This window comes from Argopecten irradians, chromosome 6, assembly GCF_041381155.1.
Source record: "Argopecten irradians isolate NY chromosome 6, Ai_NY, whole genome shotgun sequence".
NCBI classification, from domain to species: Eukaryota; Metazoa; Mollusca; class Bivalvia; order Pectinida; family Pectinidae; genus Argopecten; species Argopecten irradians.
The window spans coordinates 16998771-17019949 of record NC_091139.1 but is presented as its reverse complement, the minus strand read 5'-3'; the positions used below and the strand labels follow the sequence as shown (position 1 = coordinate 17019949).

At 34.6% G+C, this 21179-nt stretch overlaps 1 protein-coding gene across 1 annotated transcript; it reads left to right on the top strand.

Annotated features, from left to right (window-relative positions):
- The first annotated feature begins 54 nt into the window (after positions 1–54).
- On the top strand, positions 55–19179 carry LOC138325180 (E3 ubiquitin-protein ligase UHRF1-like). The gene is made up of 17 exons (XM_069270666.1): positions 55–321; positions 2256–2411; positions 2772–2855; positions 3889–4232; positions 4745–4960; positions 5922–6049; positions 7812–7998; positions 8417–8540; positions 9597–9704; positions 10133–10237; positions 10496–10602; positions 12193–12355; positions 13007–13144; positions 13827–13935; positions 14388–14533; positions 15363–15461; positions 16402–19179. The coding sequence occupies exons 1-17, from the start codon at positions 169–171 to the stop codon at positions 16549–16551; spliced, it is 2517 nt and encodes an 838-aa protein (XP_069126767.1). The 5' UTR covers positions 55–168; the 3' UTR covers positions 16552–19179.
- The last annotated feature ends 2000 nt before the right edge of the window (positions 19180–21179 follow it).

Here is a 21179-nt window from a genome sequence, read left to right as displayed (position 1 = left end):
CGGAACATTTCGGATGATTACCATTCTTTTTGGATACTTGTAATCTTCCGAAAAACGCGGGAACATCCCACTATTTTTCCCGCCAGACAAACACATGTACCCTTGTTTTAGTCGATACACTGCAGTTTGACGGACATCTTACATTTGTTTGATCTCCGATTCTGCACAATGTGGATCCAAGTGAGGAGCTTCGATGGAAAGGTTTCCATGCAAGTTGACAACTTGTCGAAGTTGACGAAAATCGAGGATTTGCGAGAGCGACTCGTAGAAAAATTCAATGCCCCTATTGATCGACAACGCTTGTTTTACAGAGGGAAGCAGGTGAATTAAATGCATTTATCATATGCCATTTTAAGTCCAAATACTAAAATCATCATGTGAATTTTTAATTAGAACCAATTAGATCGTGAATCAAATACCTGATTGTCAAAATGTAAAATGTACATACCATTGTACAATTTATATATTATATACTCAGATGTAAACAAACTGACAATGGAACCTCAAGTCAACCAAGTTGTCACATTTTACAATATATTATATATAAAGATTACACAAAGAATGTTTGTTGGATACACAAGTGAGTTATATTTATAAAGATGCAAAAGGTTGTAGCTGAAAAGCTTTTAGCACGTTTTATAACTTAAAAAAAATTACAAGTGTGAAGTAAATTTAATCATATATACCTAGAATCTTGTCACCTGTTTTTAACTACAACAAAGTCATCTACAAGCAAACCAGTTGAAGGTAAACAGTATTTGCTGACATATGCAAATAATGTGTAAATATGATAAAAGGTATTTTATATTACGGGCAAATTATTAGATCATGAATGTATGGTAAGTTAGCTGCGATGGCGTAGCTCTGAATGACGGACGGAAGTTTTCTGACAGATGATCGTCATCATGCAGAGCTACAATCTTACAATACAAATTATTTTACTGTGAGACTTATGAAAGCTGAGATGACGCAGCAATTAAAGCTTTGTCATCTCGGCTTTCTATGTGAAAAACCAAAATAAAACTTTATTGTATTGTAAGATACTAACTGCATGTATATATATACTCTGTTTATCCTGCTACCATTTCCTTGTAGATGACATTCAAAAGAAACAAAACAAAAGCAAATTGCCATTAATTTACTTGCTTTTGCTCAAAAAGGGACATTTTGATGTGCAGGAAAACTTCAAAAGATTCATTCAATAAACCAAATGATAGTACTCCCTTTTATACTACTGTGGAAAATACACAAGTGCCTAAGTGCCTTTTGCTACAAAAATTTATTTCCCAAAATGCCCAGAAAAATTACTGAAAAGATGTCGACGCCATAGAAGATTTCAATATAAACGTAAAAATGGCGTCATTCCAGTGAAAATTACATTTCATTGAATGACATTTCATTCACTGGAAAGTTTAAAGTTCGGGATCAAATTAGAAAAAGTATTGTCAGATGTGGAACAAATTTTTGTGATCGTATTGATGGATACAGCATGTCATATTGATATAAAGCAAAAGTTTATTCTGCAGTAGTACGTCAGTATGTGCAACAGCTGCTGGATAAAAGCCTATAATGTTAAAGAAACAAAATATCATCATCAAACTTTATAACTGTACCCAAAACCTTAGCCAAAACCCTGTATAGCCTGTAGGATTAAATATTGATTAATTGAATAATTAACTGATTAAATATGCTAGTTATCTCCCATTCTCCACAAAATTTCAGTTGTTTTGCATTCTACAGAATAAATCGGGTATACAAAAGAAAATACGCTTTCATGAAAACTGATGTATACATATTATTAATCACATTATATGTATTACTATAGTTTTGACATCTTTTACTATACATTATTACTTTTAAGTTACAATCTTATTGACAGAGGTGCCCAGGTGGCCTAAAAGTTAAAATTCCCTGACATAACTACAAACCCTCCATTTCTGAGTTGCGAGTTTGAATCCTATGTGGCAGGGAAATTATTTCAAATTTAAGCCGAATTCCCCCCCTTTCCGGGAAATTTCTCTCGGAAAGTGAGGTAAAATGTCCCATTCCCAATTAGGTGAGAAGAAAATAACCAATAACCTGTGTGGTGCATTTGACCACTGGTTGATGGTTTTTCACCAAATACTTAGGGGGAGATCCAGCTTTCCTCCACGAACAAACTCGGTACATCCTTAAATGACCCTTGCTGTTAATAGGATATTAAACTTAATCCAAATTCATTTGTTGATTGTTGTGTTTATGGATTAACTTTCCAGTTGACGGATGGTCATTCGTTATTTGACTACAATGTTGGACTGAATGACCTGATACAGATCTTGGTAAGACAAGACGCGCCGCCGGTGGAGAAAGCATCAAATGGTTACAACAGTGGTGGGGAGGAAAGCTCAGCATCCGACAAAGAAAACAAAAGGGTATGTAAATTAAAATATCTCAACTTCTAGAAGGTCTGAGGAGTTTTATTTCTGACTCAGTCTCCAATAGAATATAAAATTTTAGCCAAATCTCCCAAAATTCACATGTTTTTATTTTCTTTGGAATTCCTATTCCCATGAACCAAATTTTTGATTAAGAACAAAATTGGTAAAACCTAAATTTATGTAAATGAAGAAATACTTATATGATGTATCTTTTAATGTATCAAGGCTTTATTGTGATACATAGTTGTCTGCTCTTTGACAGTTATAACATCACTTGTTTAAAAATCACCGTAATTCTCTCACAGGACCAAAAATTGGTGTAATTGTGTATTGATTTAAATTGTACTATTTAAGCCTGCAACACCAGAGACAGTGGTTGCTACGACCTCGACTGAAGGGGAGACGAAGGAACATGAAGATTTACATTCTACCTACAAGGTGAGGCCTTTTATAAGGCTATGGTGTGAATTTATTATTTGCACACAAGTTAATTTGGATTCTCTTAAAGTGAATAGTCGGGCAAAGAAAACCAGTCTAAATGCGTTCATTTGCCTTCCAAAAGTTCCCGCATATTAATACGACGGTCAAGTTCTGCTTACGTTTCCCAGTTCTGACCATTGAAATAAAGAAAAGTTGAAAGCATTGAAAGCGAGGCTGCGTGGAAATGTCACCACGTACATAGTCAGCCGGGAGGACGTTTTAGGATTCCTATACTTTAAATTAATTTCTACGTACACAGACAGATTTTAACGAGAAAGTTTATTTTTCTATTCCATAAGAAATTATACTGAATACATTCACACCATTTTTACCGACTTTAGCCATCCTTGCCCGACTGTTCACTTTAAGCTGCCTGATAATATAACTTGCACAAAGATACATGTATACATACAAAAGATATTCAAATTAATCTAACATATCTGATGTATTTATATAATATGCTATATAGGACCAAATTGAATTTATACAAAAAATAATCAAGGTTATTTTTGTTGTTGGGGGAAAAAACCTGTTATTTGTGAATCTTAATACAAATTAAAGTAGTGTCATATGTTATTATCTGGTAAATTGATTTAGGAGGGAATATGTGTTTGTCTTTCATACTTTCATTCACTGTAATTAATTCTGAAGAATGAAAACTAATTTTCTTCAATTAATGGAAACAAAGTTCCTATGCCCGAGGACTAGGCAATTTCAAACAATACCATGGTTGATAATAGTTAGAGTTTTCTCCCCTTTATTATCTAAAATAAAGAGGTTGCCATATAACTCCAAGTCAATATGAAAATAAGATTGTTTCTTTTGTGACTTGCCTCATGATCCAAGTCTTTCCTATTAAATCATGTGTTTTTTAGTCCACCTAATGAACCATAAGTTTTTAGCCCATGTAAGACCCTTATGATATAATTAGTCAGTTTGGTAGCAGAAGTATATAAAGCATTCTTTAATAACTTTGTTCATGTCATCTCAGGTTGGAGATATCATCGACGCAAGAGACACATCAGTGGGAGCATGGTTTGAGGCCAAAATAATAAAGATTGTTGTAGACACTGGGAAAAAAGTAGAAAAAATTGCTGAACAAAATAATAATGATAATACGCTAAGTGGTGTGGAAAACAACAACAACAAATCTGTGAGTGAAAAAAACGAACCTAGTGACAAAAATGAAGGTACTCAAAACACCACAGACAGCGGTACTAATTCCATGGAGATAGATTGTGATACTGAAACCTCAGAAAAAGTGAAAACGGACAAAAAAATTGAGGAAATTGACAATTTTAATGATGGCTTTATTTACCACGTAGTATTTGAAGGGTAAGTCTTTTGGAGTTCATTTGTCGATACAGAGTGCATATCATGCTGAATAAATTTGTTTTTAGTATGATATCAAAGTATTTGCCTAAATCATGGAGAGGAAAAAAATGATACCATGCAATGGAAAGCTGAATAACATAGAAATGAAGAGAGAGAATAAAATGAAGGTAAAAATGTATCGCTTCAGTTAATTTATACTTATCAATATACAGTCAGGGGTTTCATTATTATGCAGTTCTCTGTACTTTTTGCCGGTTAAACCTAGCTGTGGTATCGCCTGGTTTAGGCTAAATTACATTAAAAAGCATACAGATAGTATATAAAAGTACCCCCTGAAATTTGAATTGTACCACCTCTCCTGAAAGATAATGAAACCCCTGTACAGTGAAATCTGACCATGTCCATTCCATTCACCCCTGAAGACACATTTGAACTCTTCTAATTCTGGGACAGTTCATTATGACTTTGCAGGGGTGAATGAGTTAATGACAGTTTATATTTATCTTATGTAGATATGAAGACACAGATGCTGAAGAATTGACATGCGGAAGGATTCGTCCCCGTGCAAGGACATTTATTAAGTTTTCAGACGTAAAAGAAGGGCAAAAAGTGATGATTAATTACAACGTTGATGACCCAGACCAGCGTGGTTTCTGGTATGATGCTATTGTTACTAAAAAGCAAGACACAAGAACAATCAAGAAACTTTTAGGAACTGTTTTCATTGGGTGAGTCTCCTGTAGTTCCCAGTAATTTATGTGTGCAATTACACAAATTGTGAGTGATTCAAGCAGAAATGCCTACCTGCCGTGAAATAGATAGGGCAGAGATCTGGAAGCCTGGGGTATAACTACCTATGTCAACGGCTTTTTACAAAGGGCCTTTTTGCTTTTTTTTTTGTGGAGAAAATTTGCCGAGGAAGAGAATTTCCCGGAATAACCTGCATGTTTTGGGAATTTGACTTAAATTTGAAATAAGATACTAAAGTGGTCTTTTTACTGTTCACAACAAATTTAGGGGAATACCTGTATATGTATACAAACTAAAATCAGCTTGTTTTGTCTTGTCCATTTGTCTGTAGACAATATTTTGTCATGGCAACTTAGGACTCCTTAAACTACTGAGTCAATTTTAATAAAACTTTGCGACAATATTGGGAATCATATACATGAAGTTTGTTTTTGTCAACATTTTGGTTGCCATATGTGTAAATATACATGCAGTTTGTTTTTGTCAACATTTCGGTTGCCATGGTAACCAGGTCACTAATACTAATTCTAATGTTTCTAAAATGACCACTTACTCCTTAGGCTTGGGATCAACTTTGTTCTAATTGCCAATTATTGTAGCATATGAATGTCTCAAAATTGACCCATTACATACTTCAATAACGGTTACCATGGAAACATTGGGGGGCAAACATTGCGAAATTTGTCCGACGGACATGTCCGGCAAAATTGGACTCCGATCGCCTATTTTAAAATCCGGTCCGGACCGGAGGAGTATGTGTATTAGTTACATCATAAGAAAGTGGCCTTTTGAAGCATATGGTTGTTTAACAAAAGTGGTCCCTTGGACAGAATTTGCTATTTTGATTATTGGATGCTTTAATACCTGAACTTGAAATGAACGAAAACATATTGAATGATGACTAGTGTAAGATGTTTTTTCTTTTCTTTTCCAAACCAGGCCTGACCTAATGCCACTTGATGACTGTAATATTCTGTTTTTGAGTGAAATTTTTGAAATTGAAAAGCCTGGTTCGCAGCTGAACCATGAAGACGTCGCTAAAGATCCATCACAGTCACCTGTCAAACGTGAGTACTGTTGTCTATTATTGAATAGTTGTCTATTATTGAACTGTCATCTATTAAATACCGTATTTTCCCTATTTAGAGCGCCTCCTCTAATAAGGGCCCCCTCACGTTTTTTGCTGAAAAAAAATCAACTAATTTCATACAATTTTTGTGCCAGATTGTGACAATTTGTCTTTGCAGATGCTAATAAAATACTGTTTCACATCAATCTTATGCTTAACAGATATCCGATCAGCTTGTATAAGCACTAAATTTATTGCATTGGACAACTTAGGACATCATTGCCAAGTGTTTACACAGAAACAGCGAGAAGGCCATGTTCCACACACCTGTATCGATGAAGACTAACAGGCAACAACATTTTAGCGATGTCTTTACAGGTTTTATGAATACTTACTGTATATCTATGATAAAGGTCCCTAAATAACATGAATGTTATCATTTAAGCGTTTTATTGTGTGCTCTTGTCGGTATTTCCCATCTGCCACAAAACGAAAGTAGCGATCGAAAGCACCGTCTGCCATTTTGTGTACGCATGGTAAACAAACAGGCTAGCATGAAATGCCAAAATTTAGTGAAACAGACATATCTAACCAATGTCTAATACTTCTGGTGCATACATTTCTTCATAATTATGTAATTTCAATACTAACTTGACTTCAAAATGTAAGTTCGTTATAGTCAGTTTCAGAAAAATACGAAACTAAAAGCAAAATGACTATAGTCTGTTTCAGAAAAAAACATCTAAAAATGGTCTCAAATAATGGCGCCCCCCTCGACCATTTACCATCGCCCGGCACCCTCATTAGGGAAAATACGGTATGGGTTTCATCCAGAGGCCAAACATACTGTATAGTTACTAATATTCAAACAGATTTTCATGTTGCTTGATTTGAGGATTTTATGCCTTTGCAAAAATGTTCAAAAATCACAGTTTTACATATGATTATATCCTGCTTCCAAAGACTACAAAGGGCAGGTAATTTGGGGAAAATTGATTGATTAATTGATTAATTAATTAATTATTGAAATGGCTATTGCAATACTGTAAAGTTCCTTATATTCGCTGATTCACTCCAATTTGCTTAAAGATGCTCCACCGCTGACAAATGGTATTTTTTCACTATCAAAAACAGGAGCAGACGACTTAGCATTTTTCTTCAATTACAAAAATTACTTTCTTTACACCATTACCACCATTGAAAAGTTTGAGCTTCTAATTCTACGTCAAGTTAAAAATATAGAAAATGATTAATTGCATCCCGAAAAAATTCCGACGCACTATATCCTATATGGAATGAAGTACTGATTGCGCATGCACCAAAGCCAAAATGAAAAAATATATATTATTTTTTGTGTTAATTAGACTTACATACACACGATTGAACACCAATTATTGTTCAAATAATGAATATCATTTATGCTCTGTCGGCGGTGGAGCATCTTTAATGCCTCATAAATTTTTTTTAAAATCATGGTTTTGCATATCAAACTGTCATTTTTAATGTCACAAAAAAGATTCACAAAGAGAAAAGAAAAAACGTAAATAAGTTCCAATCATTAAGTTGTAAAATTTTACAACTGCAAAATTTAACCTGATACAGTATTTATATAGGCATATTTAACACACGTTTGCTGTATATAAATGTAGTATATTTTCATCAGAGAGAAACAAAAAATCAAACATTATTGAATATATTGTGTAATGTAACATTTTGTATCCACACAATCCACTGTTCACAGATATATGCTTTAACTATAGGACAGAACAAGCCAGACTGCAGTCACTGTATGGACAACCCACGAAGGAAGTGTAAACACTGCGCTTGTTGTGTATGTGGTGGTAAGAATGACCCGGACAAACAGGTGCTCTGTGACGAATGTGACCAGGCCTACCATCTACAGTGTATGAACCCCCCACTGGACAGTATCCCTGAGGATGATGAATGGTACATTTATCATTCCTAATACTTGCTTAAAAGTCCTGCAATTAGTACTTATTAGAGACGTAAAAATTGACACAGACACTAAAGGGCCAGTGGTAGAATCTAGAATGTTGGTTAAACCTTGGGTACTGTGGCAGCTGAAATCTATAAAAATCAAACAGTATAAAAAGTTAGACATTACACAGGGTCTACATATTTGTCTATGTTCCACGAGCGTTGTCTGGTACATACTAATGGTTGTTAAAGATTAATATGGTAAACTTACTGGCGATGTGGAGCAAAATGGCTGCTATTTGTATTATACTACAACCTAATGACAACGTATATTGCACCCCTGTAAACCATAGTTATTGAAATATATACCGGACCACAGGATATCGTGATGTTGCTCTTTAATAGCCTCCCATTGGTTCCATCACAGGTATTGCCCTGACTGTAAGACAGACAGCGATGCCATTGTAAAGGCCGGCGAGAAGTTAAAGGAAAGCAAAAAGAAAGCAAAGATGGCATCATCAACCAACTCAACAAGTCGTGACTGGGGAAGGGTAAGGATGTTGTCCGATTATTGTGAGGATGCTAAGTAGTGGTTAAGAGATTAGTTCATCCCGACTTTAAGCACTAGTCCGATGCCCATGACTAGTAATTTTACAGCTGGACTAATGCCAATTGAAATGAACTAGTCCAATTGCACTAGTGTCTCCCAACCCGATTAAAATCGGTAAGTATACTTTATTTACAAGAGCGGTGGTCAATTGCATTTTTCAACACATTTTGAGTGCATAGTGCAATTATTTCAGTCTGGATATATCATTTTGTGAAAATTTGTGTTCATAAATGATCGATCCAGGCTGTAATTTGTGTCAACAATCATAAAATTATCATGACTGAAGTGCTGAAGCAAAGAGGCTGTATATTTCATTTGGACTAGTGATTAAATTGCCGGCCTAGTAAAGTAGTAAAATTTTGGGGTTTACTAGTCCAAGTGACTAGCAAAGAAGAAAGTTAGTCACACACTGTCATCCCTGTAGACACATTTGGATTATTCCACTTCAAAGACTGGAATAGTCAATTATGTATTTTCAGTGGTGAATTGAGTTAAAGTTACCTTCTGAGTACAGTTAAAACACAATGATATAGCTATATCTTAAACAAGACATAAAACTTGCTTTAAAATGTTACACATTGGAATCTTGTATCTCAAATTCAGAGGAGTTCGGAAATGTTTGGAAACATCCTAAATTTTCAGATGGTTACAATTTTTAATACCAAAAAAAATTGATTCAAATTAATCAGGGTATATTGAAGTTATAAAGCAACTCTCTTTGCTTTAAAATGTTACACATTGGAATCTTGTATCTCAAAATCAGAGGAGTTCGGAAATGTTTGGAAACATCCTAAATTTTCAGATGGTTACAATTTTTAATGCAAAAAAAAATTGATTCAAATTAGTCAGGGTATATTGAAGTTATAAAGCAACTCTCACCATAATGATATGTTTGACTGTATTGATGACTGTATCAATCCTTCCAACATGTTCATTTAATGGTATTAAACCTTATCGAAACATTTTGAGATAATATAGAGAAATTTAACTTTTCCAGGGAATGGCATGTGTTGGCCGACAGAATGTTTGTACGGTTGTTCCAGCAAACCATTTTGGGTCTATCCCTGGTGTCGAGGTTGGAACATTATGGAAGTTCAGAGTTCAGGTAAGCATAAAAGTAGCCCAGGGTCAAATAACTTAATATTGATGTATTTAAAAAAAAAAATCAATCATACACCTGCATTTTGATCAGGGTTTTCAAGGTTCAAATTCCTAAACACAATGTCTTTGACATTGTATTTCAATCAGGCAATTTAATAAAGTCAGTAATTATCTGTTTAGCAACATGAATTTACCAGTTTCACACAAACATTTGTACACAGCACATTGCTATGAGGTCCAGAATTTGATCTGCAAAGTAGTTAGAAATGAGTTATATAAAATTTTAAAAAAACCTTTGTTTTTATTTGAAATTGTGATTCAGATATATACGTAAATATTAACGGGCTATACAGTATATATATATATATATATAAATCTGACATTAGAGCTATTTGATGTGACATTGAAGTGCAAAACTTTGTATTTGATCAGGTGAGCGAAGCTGGAGTCCACAGACCACACGTAGCTGGTATCCACGGACGAGAGGATGCTGGGGCGTTTTCTATCGTCTTGTCTGGAGGCTATGAGGATGATAAGGTACAATTTCTTATCCCACAAACATTTTCATGCGTTAATGACTTTAATATAAGATTTTCTTCGTGTAATTGGCATTCATCAGTCCTCTTAAGATAATACAATGTGGTTATGTCTGGAGGTATTGAGAAATTAAGAAAATAAATAAAATTTATCAAAGCAGAATGTGAAGATATAATTAATGTGTGTTGATTTCTTTAACATTGTGGAGGAATTGTGTATTTTGGCTTTCCTAGGATTGTAAAGTAATTTTGTTTGTAGGACGATGGAGAGCAATTTACCTATACAGGAAGTGGGGGTCGTGACCTTTCGGGAAACAAACGAACTGCAGAACAGTCATGTGACCAGGTTCTAACGCGTATGAATAAGTAGGTATCTTGATTCATTATCACTAAAATCAATATGAAATGAAGTGATTTAGTATTTGTGCCATATGTGTGATTTGTTGGATACTTTGTGGTAGAAAGGTCAAATATGAGAGTATCATATAGTTTATTTAAATGTAGTCAAGTTATCAAAAGAACATGTTGTAGAAACTTTGATGTCAAGGTTGCAATAAAGTAATGAAATTGTTTGTTTGATACATAAAGTATCTCATCGATGGCGATTAGAAGTGGCAAAACAAAACCAAATACACAAAAAATCTACATAAGTGTCTGGCATAGGGATAGTAGATGTTAAAAAACTAAATCACACCGAAAATGTGGTTATGCATAAAGTTGCAGAATTCAATCTATTAAAATCCTGATAGCGTTGCTTGTTTGCTGTTAATTTGATGACATCACTTGTTTGCTATAGTTTTGATAACATCGCTTGTTTGCTGTTTTGATGACATTGCTTGTTTGCTTTTCTGGTGACATCACTTGTTACAATTCGAAGAATAGGGGGAGCTAATGTTGTCACCCCGGCGTCAGCGTGGCGTCCCATTTCACGTTAAAGTTTTTGAGCAAGTTTCTGTTTCGTCAATTGTTTAAGCTTAAGTCGTCATAAATGTTTATGATCTTATTTTCCTAATGTGTATGGATGCTAAACGTGATAATTCAACCAATTTGGGACCATTTAGGTTTTTTTTGAGTCTGTTAATTTGTCATATTTCCATGTTTAAATAGTAAATACTTGAACATCAGCTTCTTCTGAATAGGCGAGCTTTGCTGTTCTCCAACAGCTCTTGTTTGCTGTTGTTCTGATGACATCACTTGTTTGCGTTTGTTTTGATGACATCACTTGTTTGCAGTTGTTCTGATGACATGGTTTGTTTGCTGTTTGTTTTTATGACATCACTTGTTTGCTGTTGTTTTGATGACATCACTTATTTGCTGTTGTTTTGATGACATTGCTTATTTGCTGTTTGTTTTGATGACATCACTTGTTTGCTGTTGTTTTGACAACATCACTTGTTTGCTGTTTGTTTTTATGACATCACTTGTTTACTGTTTGTTTTGATGACATTGCTTGTTTGCTGTTGTTTTGATGACATCGCTTGTTTGCTGTTGTTTTGATGATATCACTTATTTGCTGTTTGTTTTTATGACATTGCTTGTTTGCTGTTGTTTTGATGACATCACTTGTTTGCTGTTGTTTTGATGACATTACTTATTTGCTGTTTGTTTTGATGACACCACTTGTTTGCTGTTGTTTTGATGACATCACTTGTTTACTGTTTGTTTTGATGACATTGCTTGTTTGCTGTTGTTTTGATGACATTGCTTGTTTCCTGTTGTTTTGATGATATTGCTTGTTTCCTGTTGTTTTGATGACACCAATTGTTTGCTGATTGTTTGATGACATAACTTGTTTGCTGTTGTTTTGATGACACCATTGTGTTTGCTGATTGTTTGATGACATCATTTGTTTTTGCTGTTGTTTTGATGACATCATTTGTAATTGCTGTTGTTTTGATGACATCATTTGTTATTGCTGCTGTTTTGATGATATCATATGTTTGTTGTTTGTTTTAGAGCCCTTGCAAAGAACTGTAATGCTGTGATAGACAATAAGACTGGGGCTTGCTCAGAGGACTGGAAGAAGGGCAAACCTGTCCGTGTGGTCCGTAACTGTAAGGGAAGGAAGCACTCCAAGTATGCCCCCGAGGAAGGCAATCGCTACGATGGTATCTACAAGGTGTGTATCATTACATCGGTATAAGTTTATATTCCACAATTTAGAAGCAAGACTAACAACACATATAAATGACCAATTTTAAAACAATTGAACTTGTCTATAATGACCATCAAGGGACGTACAAAAATTGGTCTTTATACAGGGGTTGAATTGTGTTTAGATAGGTCGTTTAAAACCCTAGAAAAGTGGTCATATTAAGCAGGTTGTTTTTATACAGAAGTTGTCACTATGGCAGGTTTTACTGCAGGATCTGAAACGAGTCTTCATTTCACAAGAGATTTTATGAAACAAGTCTACTAAGAAGTCTACTGCAAGCCTTGACCTGCATTATTTGAGACAGTTTCATAAAGTCTTGTATGAAATGAACACAATATATTATGCTGTTGCATACTTAAAACAAGCTACATTACAAGAAATTTCAACTTGAATTTGTTGCAAAAATCCACCATTTTGTCATGACATAAAAATCAATTTTCAGTCAATGAAAAGTGCACTAGTTTAAATTACACTAAGTGACTTATGCAAAAAAAAATTAAATGGACGAAGTCACTCAATATCAGGCCGATTAGGTGATATATAATAGTATGAAACATTACCCTGACTCCTATAAAACATTACCCTGACTTATGTCTCTGGTATACGTGTCCCTAGGTATCAAAATATTGGCCCCAGAAAGGGAAGTCAGGTTTCATAGTGTGGAGGTACCTGTTGAAAAGAGACGACCCCATACCAGCTCCTTGGACCAAAGCAGGCAAGAAAAGAGTCGAAGAACTTGGCCTACAAATGCAGGTATATGGAGCTGAAGTTGCTTTTCTTTAGGGGGGGGGGGGGAGGCTAGTGTAACAGTTGATATGCCGTCCTTTTATGTTTTTAAGTGCGGAAAAAGAAAATAATCCCCGATAACACCCAGCACAAACCCAGAATAGATTTTCTGCTTTTGAACTGAGGATCTTTATTTGATCTTCAATATCTTTTATTGCTCCTAAGATATATAGGTATAAAGTGTTGATGTGAAGCATTTTTGAGTGAAGGAGATTCCATACTTTTAATAGTAACATTGTTTATTCACAGATTTAAAATTTTCCCTTTTGTATTATTTTGGGGGGGAAAAAAATAATACTGTACAGTCAGTTAATTTTGCGATTTGGTTGGACATTGATATGATTGCGAAAATTTGCTCTGCAAATATAAGAAAAACATTGAATCATAACAAAAATGTTATGTCATTTTTAAACCAAATCGCGAAACTTCTGATCCCTAAAAATACAACTGGTAAATGAAAAATGAACTGAGAAAGAAATTTCCTTGAATAAACATTAAATTTAAGAGCTTTGTTTTGAAATTCTGTTTGGAGGGTGTTTTGCTTGTTATCTATCTCGGACAAAATTCTATATACATGTAAGGTTGAGCTCTTCAAAGAATAGGGCCCACTTAGTCTTTCTGTATGGTAGAATTTCTAAATTTACTGCAGTATCCTGCTGGCTACTTAGAAGCCATGGCTAAAAAGGAGCAGGAAGAGGAGGCCTCTGGAGTAACACCTGGAAAAAAGGGAAAGGGCAAGAGGAAACGAGCAGACTCAGGTAAGTAGTCTATGACAAAGAAACTTAAATGAAAATCTACATTTCTTGTCATTATAATACATAGTGTGCATTAATACATTGATGGACATTCGTAATGTCAACTATTGTGTTTGTAACGTCGCCTTTTGTGTCTTAAGAAGTTATAAATCATTTAACATATATTTGCTTTCTTTTCTTTAACATTTAAACTAAACCTTAGTGACCACCTGTTTCATTAGACAATTTCTACAGTCCCAAATGGTCAATTTCAACTCAATGTTCCTGTAAATAGGAAGATTTTACCTTGTCCATTGGGACATTGGACTATTTTTTGGATATAGATTAAAATTCTCACAGATAATAATAAGTATACAATATGCTGTGGAAACGTTTTATTGAAAATGTTGTATTTTCTCCTTCAGTAATTGTGTGAAATATGGAGAGAAAAAAATTCTTCATTTTCTTTTGTAAAGATTCCTCGCCGGGCGGAACACCAGAGAAAAAACAGAAGGTGGCGAAATACACCGTAGATCCTGCACAATTAAAACTTATCAAACAAGATGAAATTAACAAGAAGTTGTGGGAAGATGCCATGTTACTCACAAAGGAGGGGGGACAGGTAGGTGAAATTAACAAAATACTTGGAAGATGCCATGTTACTCACAAAGGAGGGGGGACAGGTAGGTGAAATGAACAAGACACTGGGAAGATGCCATGGTACTCACAAAGGAGGAGGGACAGGTAGGTGAAATGAACAAGACACTGGGAAGATGCCATATTACAATGGAGTAGGTGTTTAATAACAGATTGAAAAGAAAAATACTGGTAGATGCCAGTTACAGTTAAATGAAAATAATGAGAAACTATGGCTAGATGCCATGTTCCGAACAAAGGGGGAAGGTAGGCAATCTAATTAAAATTAAGACTTGTAATCCTGCTCCACTATGATGCTCTACGATTTGCTCCAATACAAGATCTTACCATTCCCCGTTCAGGGTCATCTCAGCATGACCCCTATGGTGAGCCAATCAGCATGTCTCCTCTGAAATCATAGTTGTGGCCAAAGCTCTCTGAAGTATAAATGGCTACGAGTAGGTCCTGTGTTGTCAGATTCCAGACCAGAGGTCATGCTGAGGTGACCCCATACAGAGAGTTGTCAGATCTGTATTGGAGCATATCGTAATGGAAAGGAATTACAAGTATAATTTTAATTAGATGGGTATCAAAGTAGGGAAAATATTTGACATGCACATATTTCTACATAATGAGGATCAGATAAATGTTTTTTTTTTAATGTTTTATCAGGATGAAAAGAGAATAAATTGTCATAAATTGTCTAAAAAATCACATTAGCAAAGACCAGATTGTTTCTCACAACACCATCAGTAGATAAAAATCTAGCCTATTGTCCAATCCAGTACTAAACCTGATAAACCCTTTCTTTACAGAAGTTCCTTGGTAAAGTGGAGGAGCTGTTTAATTGTATCTGTTGTCAGGAGGTTGTGTACAAACCCGTCACCACGGTCTGTAACCATAACATCTGCAAGGTAAGACATGTTGATCTGTACTGATATTTTGAGCTCATTATACTTTATTCTCATTGGCTGTGTAAGGTCTGTTTTTTGTCGATAGTCAAGGAAGTTGGGAATTATAGGTACCATATTTGCCATAATTAGTGTCCCTCCCCTTTTCTGGAGAAGGAGTTGAAGTTGTATAAGCATCCTCATCCTATGGATTTATTGGTGGTTATATCATGTGATGCTTCTTGACATCAGCATTGTATCCCATATTAATGAACTTATGAGTCTTTTACATGTGAATCACGACACAATAATGTGTCTCAAAGGTAAAAGTCGTGTTAATATAACAGATTCATGTGCCATTAGTACAGAAAAAATTGAAATATGGCAAACTTTTTTCGTCCACAACTTACATTTTGGTTCACTGATTAGCGCCGCTGTCTTTGTTGCAATTTTGTTTTAGCGCTTTGGATGCTAATTACACCGAAAAACATTATTGCTTTTCCTGCACAGCAGCAACATCTGTATTAAAGTTAATCAAGTCCAATTAGGTGAATTAATACCATTTGCATTAAGTTCACTTTTGACAAAGTTCATCAAATCCAATAACTTGAAATTCTTTGCATCGGTCGGAACAAATCAACGGAAAGTTTTCCTCAGAGAAATCTTGCTTTTCTTTAAATCCTGGCACATTTTACTGACCCTGATTATTGAGAAGAATCCATCTGTACTTCCACATATTATCTCCAGATTGTGTGTCTTGACACATTTCGTTACTGAAACGTTATACTTGGTTCTTGTGCACAACTTAGGTGAAGTGGCGGTTCATGTACTAATGAATTACATTTTGACCTTTAAATACATGGAATAAAACATTTATCATCTAATCCTGTGAAGTGCAATGATTTATCGGGTAGTTGATTTGATAAGGTATCAGTTAGCTTCAGTGTTTTGCTTTTTGTTGCAGCCATGTCTATTGAGATCATTCAAGGCGGAAGTGTACAACTGTCCCATGTGTCGTGCGGATCTGAAGCAGGAGGAGGAGGAGCTCAAAGTGAACACTAACCTTCGGACAATATTACAGAATTTCTTTCCTGGTTACGAGGCAGGGAGATAGACCACAGAGTTCAATATTTTATATTTACATTATATATATCTATATATATTTGTTCTTTTTGTCTATTATATCATTATTACATCTCGGGGACTTCAATTTGACAGATTGATGAATTTTGTTATACGTTTTCTTCAAAAGAATTGGCATGATATACTTAGGCGCGGGATGAGTGTGTTGGTGGGGAGGGGGGTAGTCTCATTAACTAAGTGATTAAACAATTATTTACAAAATTGTAAGGAAATGTATTGTATACACATATCCAGATGTTTCAGAATCCAGTTGTAATACACAATTTTAAGATTTATTTATCTAAATTCATTGTTAGACATAAAACAATCCAACATACCTGATTCAACCCAATAAAATTAAAAATGAAAAAATAAAGGAGCGCTTAACAGAACCAAGTTTGGACTAGCTCTTCATAAAGATATAGTACAAAGTCAGATTATTAGCACAAAGTCAGATTTATAGCACAGTCAGATTATTAGCACAAAGTCAGATTTATAGCACAAAGTCAGATTATTAGCACAAAGTCAGATTTATAAATCATTTTGCAAAAGAAATCAGTAAAGAAATCCGCAGTTTTCATATTTTCAGTCTGAATTTGATTCAAGATAAATGAAAATTGAGGCCTAAAAGGGGGAGAGCCGGGTATTTATTGGATTGAATACGATGGATGTATTTTAGTAGTTACCTTGCCATCTGCATAACAACAGAAAATTTAAACGGAAGAAAAGATTGTATGTCTTCTATTTACACATTTAAATTGAAGTGTTTGGCATTTGTGCAAAATTTCCAGTGGATTACCTCACTCATTGAACAAATATTTTCAACAATATGCTTCAAGCAAAATTCCTAGTCAAAATGCTTGTGCCATGAAACATGAGATCTCATTGGTGTGACTGTAAAGTATGAATGCTGTATTCTTATTCATCATGAATGCTGTTCAAAAAAATTGTTAGATGTCTGAAAGTTTTTACATTGTTGTACTAATTGTTACAAAAAGCAGTTGAAGGACAAAACAAAGAAGAGTTTCTCTAAAATTGATGGTAATACCGCTACTCAACCTAAGATACTGGGGGAACTGTCCTTTTCTTTTGCCTATAATTACTAAAAAATGTATTCATCTTGAACAGTTAAGCAATTTTCCTCAAAAGTTCAGCTGGTTTTTGTTTTGATGCGCAATCATGCCTGAAATACTCATTTTCAGAAATTCACTTATCTCATTTACATTTGTAAATTAAATGAAAAGCATCAAGGACTCCGTGTTGTGTGTATCCTTATACCAATCAACTGGTATTTCTTTTTGTATTTATAAAGTCGCTTTTATCGAAGGAATTTGTTTCAGCGGATTTTGATTTCATAGCTGTAGATAAAATCAATGAAATCTTAGAATATAAGCTAAACCATCCCAAAGAAATATTTTCCATGTAACAATAGTATACAAGTAATGTCAATTATGCTGTATGCTAAATATTTGTAAATACCATTATTTGTTTGTTTCCTGTCTCCAGAAATATAGTTTTCTACCGTCGCTGTTGGTGCTCATGCTATTTTATTTCAAATTGTTGAGATTTATTTCTATACATGAAATTATTTGTACTTCATATATTGATTTTAGGTACTTGTCTTGTCTTGATGATGTTTGTTGAATTGAATTCACACTTGTTTATCGAATTGAATTCACTTTTTTCTTCTAAAAGATGAATACTGTATTCTGATTATTAAAGGATTTGTCTTCATTTTGACTGCGTTAACGTCAGCATGATCGCTGTTGGCAACAATCATACCCACTCTCCATAAATGACGATGTTTGTTGCCAACCACGTTAATACTATTGTATATGCAGTCAAAATGATAATCAATCCGTATATTTACATCCCGGATTTTGTTTAAGACAGAGTAAAGCCTATAACTACAGGCACTGTAGTTGCTAGGCTAAAAAGACTATGTATACGCTAATGTATAAGCAATTGGACTTTACAGAGGCGAAGAAGAGAAAGATGTAAACATTTAAAGTGTGAACACGATTAAGGTACTATTTAATGCATTTTGAAATGTATAGAATTAACTAGCTTCAAGCATGTACTAATTACTGTGAATTTCCTGTAAAGCAACTTTCTTTCGTTAATAAGGTAAATTTGCTAAAGTTTATCACTGAATAATTATTCACGTAGATACTATTCAGATATATTCCAATTCAGGTTAGGAATTTAAAAAATTAACATAAGTGAACAATGATTTGGAACTCAAATCGCGAAATTTATTAGCTGCGAAATAAAGTTGGTTGAATAATATTCAATGTGAAAACAAGACCTTTCGTTACTGATGACTGCCTTTATAAAACAATAAAAAAGAAACAATTGTGTAATCATCCATTGGGCCCAAGTTACTGATGCAAACATTTGATTTTAGTCTGGATATGTACATTAATGGAATATTTTTTGCTACTTTCAATAAAAATGTGTGATCACTGTTGTCCAAGACCTGGCATGTACCTCTATCTGACTTGTGTATCAGGTTTTATATCTTATAAATCATATCTTGTAATGTTTGTTTTTCAAAGTGGCATAGAGAGAATCGGTGTAAGTAAATTGAAATTGAATAAAAGATTGATTTTAACCACAATTAACTGGATTTGAATGTTGATTTAATAGTTCAACGACACAATTAACTTATTCATCCCTGAAGACGTGTATGAAATCTCCCAAGACAGAAGTTGGAACAGTTCATTATAAAATTTCAGGGGTGAATGAGTTTATAGTGCCCATCATCAGTCTGTCTGTCTTCTGTTATGATATGTTCTAGTTATAGATTTCTCAACGATTCTAACCTTTAGTCATAGTCATTCTTTGGGGAAGTGGATTTGTATAATAGTGACATTAAATATGCTACGAATGTTTTTTTATCTCTATCAAAATATGGAGACAAATTAGTATTTTTCTTCAGTTACAAAAGTTACTTACCAAGTACTTTACACCATTGAATTCCACTATTGAAAAGTTTGAACTTCTTTTTTTACTTCAAGATGAAAATATTAAAAACAATTAATTGCGTCCCGAAAGAAGGCCATGGCACTAGATGGAATGAAGTACTGATTGCGCATACACCAAAAGCAAAATAGATAATTGTACCTGGTATATGTATTTTTGTGTTGATTAGAGACATATATGCACGATTAAACTTGAGTAATTGTTCAAATGAAGTCGATTGGAAACGTTCAACTATCTTCCTTGTAAAATGTATAGCATCTGATTGTACTCGTCCTGTCATCAGATGTTGACAAACTAGTGACTAGTGTAACAGAGTCAATACGAGCAACTTCTATAGATATTGAAGTCCGATGATTATGCATTGGATATGAACATTGTGGAGACTGGTGTTGCAGACAAAAATATGAAAAAGTCGAGTTCTATGTAAAAGGCGACTAAATTAGGATATTATATTTTCTCACCTAACTAGCTAACATCTCACTTTTGGCCTACTGTTGATGTGCTCGCCTCTATGAAGTAGGCTCTGTCCCTTGCCGAGACTCACCAAAGTCTTAGGTGGTAGTTTCTGCTCCTGTTTAGCGCTCAGCATATCAGCATATCGGGATTGGAACGACTGGTTCGCTCGTTGTCAGTGGGATGTGTTGTTTGGTGTCTTAGGCAGCATGCTTCAGTGATATAGCACAAAATTTCACTACACAAGAAGACACAACACGAATATACCGCAGTCTCCCAAAACATGCACCATATACGCTACACGCCGCATACATGGGAGGGCCGTCCTTACATGACCCTGGCTGTTAATCGGACGTTAACTAGTCAAACAAATAAACTATCTTGAACAACACATTTTGTCCGGACAACTCCTAAACTTGGTAGCAATGTTGGAGACCCTTTGTAAGTGATGCATGTTTGTTTCGTTTGATAAGATTTTGGTCGTCACTTTACAATGTACATGGGTTTATTTGTTTTAGAAAAAATGTCCGGACAACTCCTCATAAATTACTGGGTCAATGTTATGAAAATTACAAAGTAACAAAATTGAACACTAATTAAAATTACTGTTTTTCTGGAAAATTGCGTGTTCAAACTATCCGGAGGTTTATTGTATACAAGTTAACGAAATTTCGAATCAGCAAAACTTTGAACAATTTCTCATTGTTCCTCAGTTACAGTATAAACATTTGCATTCTCTCAAACAATTTCGGTAACGGGATCGGCCCCGATTGTTTGGTATCTAAAAATTCGTATCAAAACAAAAATGATAGGGGTACATGCTAAAACGCTTCAAAAACTCGATATTATTTCAAAACAAATGAAATTATCGAGTTTTTGAAGCTTTTAGCATATACCCCTATCATTTTTGTTTTGATAAATTTTCCGGAAGTAGATACCAAACAACGGTGTTTACCATGCAGTGAGTTTGCAGTCTGCTGAAGTCTATCTTCTGTAGAAATGCTTAAGTTTTTTATAGTGTGATAAAAGTGATTGCGCATTGATATATATATAATAACATGTATTATCAAATAGACCATTTTCCGTCAATGACGGAATTCGGACTCTCTCGGTTTGGTTTTAATCCTTTATAATCGCCAAACGACAGACGACAATAGACGCACCTTCCGAATGTACATTTGT